Here is a 4,311-nt window from a genome sequence, read left to right as displayed (position 1 = left end):
TCATGAGAAAAATAAAAAACACATGAAAGTAACTATTTGATACTAGTTACAACCAAATGGACAGAGGGGCGCAGTACACATTTGTGGACCACAATTATAAACAAAATACTATATGCCAGCTCCCTGTTTTAATGTCACCCTCTTTACTAAATTTAATGTAGGCTAATATTGAAATGCAAAGGCCTATGCAATTCCTATAGTGTGGATAGCTTATTAGGCCTGAGGCGGTGAGGCTATAGCGCACGACGGTCTCCAAATCCATTGTTATTGATTCTTCATAACACATTAAAACCAGATAAGAGTAGGCTTCACAAGTACAATGTTCTTAGATCTTGCAGAGCTCCGCGAGCCAATAGCCCATCACAGATTGCACCTCGAACAAAATCACCCCAACTGCAGACCTTTCCCATAACTGTTGACGGTCACTACTTTCTCCTCATTCCTATAACAACTGATGTCAAACTGAAACATACGTTTTAAAGGTCTGAATTTGTGCTTCCTCCATCCCTCATAGTCCATAACACTTATACAATCACTGCAGACTTTTCCTCCTTGTCTTCAAATGACGCAAGTTTATCAAATGTATCTCTCCGTCCTCAAATAAAGTCAAGCGCTTGAGGGATAGACGTACAGGGCAAGGCGGTCTGGGGCGGGGATAACTAGGCCAGACAGCCAATCAGCGCAGGCTTCAATGGCAGTACTGAGAGTTGTAGTGCAGACATGACATCCAATGACACCTCGGCTGTTGATTAGACCAGAGGCTGTTTCACCGCAATTAAATCATCTCCGGAGAAGATCGAGAGAGAAGAGCAACTGACAACCCAATCAATACCAGTAGATTTGAGACTTTTGAGGGGTCTCTGGATGGGGGTCGCACGACTTTAGAGAGCAGGTTGAGAGAGTAGCCTAACAAAACTTCGGTTGTGATAAAAAATAGGTTTTGCGTAAATGTTATCATGGCGCTGGACTGCTCCTCTTTCTCCATCAAGGACATCCTCACCCGCGGACGTGACGCGCGAGACAACATTCCAACTTCACGGAATCTGACAGAACTCTGCACGTTAAAGCTGACCTCCATCAACCAGGACCGGCAAACCGAGAGCAGGGATGGGAGCTTGAGGGGCCCCGGATCATCCACTTCGGATTGCAGTGACGAGCACAAAGGGGATGAGATGGAGATGAAACACATCCGCCAAGGAAGTATTAGTTCCTCTCCTGGTTTGGGAGACATCAGGAACCCTACGTTCGAGTTCGGTAGTGAAGAGTCCACTGGGGAGGAGGCGGAACACATGGCATGCAAAAAAGGTACTTCGCCCTCTGACTGTTTATAATATTATTTATATCGACCATGAATCTAAATGCAATTATAAACTGGGTGGTTCGAGCCCTGAATGCGGATTGGCTAAAAGCCGTATTCCACGGGTGTGACAAAACATGACTTTGTACTGTTCCAATTGTGTTGGTAAGCAGTTTATAATAACAATAAGTCACCTCGGGGGTTTGTGGTATATGGCCAATATATATATAGGCCTAAGAGTACAATTATAACCCTACTTACTGGCTTTGAACTTGTAGCCTAATTTATTGAGTAATAAACATAAATGTAAGTACTTGCAGTCATCTTCACTTGAAGGACATTTTGTGGAAACACGCGGTGTCCTGGAGAGATAAAGACTGGCTAGCCTACGTTGTTGCTATTTGAAAAATAAAGAGGTCGCCTGTTTACCAAATAACCACAAGAGCTTTTACTTTTCTCTTTCTTCCAATACAGACATAAACAACAAACAACCCAGTATCTATCAGGACAAACAGAGGAAGGAAGAGGTGAATGAGAGGGAGAGTAGTCACAGCACCGTGGGCCAATCCATATCTGGTAACAAGAAGCGCTCCCGTGCGGCCTTCACCCACGCGCAGGTCTACGAGCTAGAGCGTCGGTTTAACTTGCAGCGCTACCTGTCCGGTCCCGAACGGGCGAATTTGGCGGGCGCCCTGAAGCTCACGGAAACCCAGGTGAAAATCTGGTTCCAGAACCGGAGATATAAGACCAAACGGCGGCAGATGGCGGCCGAAATTGCCGCTTGTAGCTCCTCTACACCAGCCACACTGGCTAAGAAAGTGGCCGTGAAGATCCTGGTTCGAGACGATCAGAGACAGTACCGAGGGGACGAGCTGAATCGTCCGCCTGCTCTGCCACTATATACGGCCTACCAATATGGATACAACCCCTACATGTACTGCTTCCAGACAGGAATCTCTAGCAATGCGCTTTGTGGGGGGATGCATTGACACAATGGTGTAGCTACAATTCCTCATGGCATTCATTAACTTTATGGACTTACTAAAATATGAAAAAGGCACTGGATAACCAGACGACATTTCTACATGCGTCTATGTGTAGCTAAATACTTTCTTTATTCTCTATTGGAGAGTGAGGTCGTTTCAAAGCACAGGGAGCTTTTTGATACTGTATACTGCAAGGCAAATGGGCCTATAGACATTACACTGACAACATTGATGGATACAGCAAGATGTAGTAGCCTAGATAACAATATTGGAATTATTACGCAGGAATGTGCATCGAGTTTAATTGTATAGCCAACTAATAACTAAATAAAGCTTAAAAACTAGTTGGGAGTCATCATTATCCTAATGACATTGTTAACACACACACAAAGTTGATAACTCATTATAAAAGAGGAAAGGGGTACATTCAACTGTGTCTTCCGCATTTAACCTAACCCCTCCAAATCAGAGAGGTGCGAGGACTTCCATAATCGACATCTACGACGCCCGGGGAACAGTACTGCCTTGCTCAGAGGTAGAAGGACAGATTTTTACCTTGTCAGCTCAGGGATTCGATCAAGCAACCTTTCGTTACTGGCCCAACGATATAACCACTAGGCTACATGAGGAATATTGGTTACTTTAGGATTATGAAACAATGTAGGCTAATATCAAGTGCTAAATCGAAATAAACACAATTTACATTTCTAACATTTTCATACACCTTTGATATCCTTCTCGATCTAAGCCTTGAACTTAATAGGTCTAATAACTTTTCACATTAGTCGATCGCATATATGCAATAGATTCGTTAAAACATTGATACAACACAAATGCAATTGAAATACTTAGGTAAAATAAGGATTGCTATTATCCAAATTAAGCCAACATCCATCTTCATGAAATTATTAAATTCGTAAGAGGAAAAAACAAATATATGGATTTCAAAATATTGTGGGATTTTTTCAAAACATTCATAAGGATTGATAACGAATTTCATCATGGCAGACACAATATAAGTACCAATAATATCTGCATTGTTTCTGCATTTAGCTGCCTGTTAGAAGTTGAACCCACAATATGTGAACAGAAAACTTACACAACATGACGATGCAAAAGACGTTGCACTAATGAGGACGTAATGCGTTTGAACATGGTTATTATTAGCCCATGGTCGAGCTCTTGAAGACTACAAGTAACTAAATTGAATCACCGACATTCTAAAATCTAAACATTCTAGGTTTAAAAACAACCCAATTTTAAAATTGAATATGAGGCTTAGAATGTAAAGGTATCAAATCACATGTTATTTGTCACATGCTTCGTAGACAACAGGTATAGACTATATTTTTATTTAACCTTTATTTAACTAGGCAAGTCAGTTAAGAACAAATTCTTATTTTCAATGACGGCCTACCAAAAGGCAAAAGGCCTCCTGCGGGGCTGAGGGCTGGGATCAAAAAATATATATCGGACAAAACACACATCACTCACTACAAGAGAGACAACACACCATAAAGAGAGAGAGACCTAACATAGCAAGGCAGCAACACATGACAACAGCATGGTAACAACACAACATGACAGCAGCACAAAACATGGTTATCTAACATTATTGGGCACAGACAGCAATACATTTTACCTTTATTTAACTAGGCAAGTCAGTTAAGAACAAATTCTTATTTTCAATGACGGCCTGTTCAGGGGCAGAACGACAGATTTGTACCTTGTCAGCTCGGGGGTTTGAACTTGCAACCTTTCGGTAATATAAAAATATAAAAATATTTAAAAAACAATATAAAAAAAAAATACAAAATTGAAATAGTGACACGAGGAATAAATACACAGTGAATAACGAATAAAAATAACGAGTCAAAATAACATGACTAGCCTTTATATAGGGAGTAGAAAATAACATATATACAGGGAGTACCAATACGAAGTCAATGTGCAGGGTGCAATGTAATTGAGGCAGCTATGTACTGTACATATAGGTAGGGGTAAAGTGACGAGGCAACATGATAGATA

General features: G+C 41.2%; 1 protein-coding gene across 1 annotated transcript; it reads left to right on the top strand.

Annotated features, from left to right (window-relative positions):
* The first annotated feature begins 743 nt into the window (after positions 1–743).
* LOC110502671 (homeobox protein koza) lies at positions 744–2,616 on the top strand. Its single transcript, XM_021580896.2, has 2 exons — positions 744–1,305; positions 1,772–2,616. Exons 1-2 carry the CDS (start codon positions 957–959, stop codon positions 2,284–2,286), a joined length of 864 nt encoding a protein of 287 aa, XP_021436571.2. The 5' UTR covers positions 744–956; the 3' UTR covers positions 2,287–2,616.
* Positions 2,617–4,311: the final 1,695 nt, after the last annotated feature.

The sequence above is a fragment of the Oncorhynchus mykiss genome, chromosome 23 (assembly GCF_013265735.2).
Source record: "Oncorhynchus mykiss isolate Arlee chromosome 23, USDA_OmykA_1.1, whole genome shotgun sequence".
Taxonomy (NCBI): Eukaryota; Metazoa; Chordata; class Actinopteri; order Salmoniformes; family Salmonidae; genus Oncorhynchus; species Oncorhynchus mykiss.
This window is presented reverse-complemented; position numbering and strand designations above follow the sequence as displayed.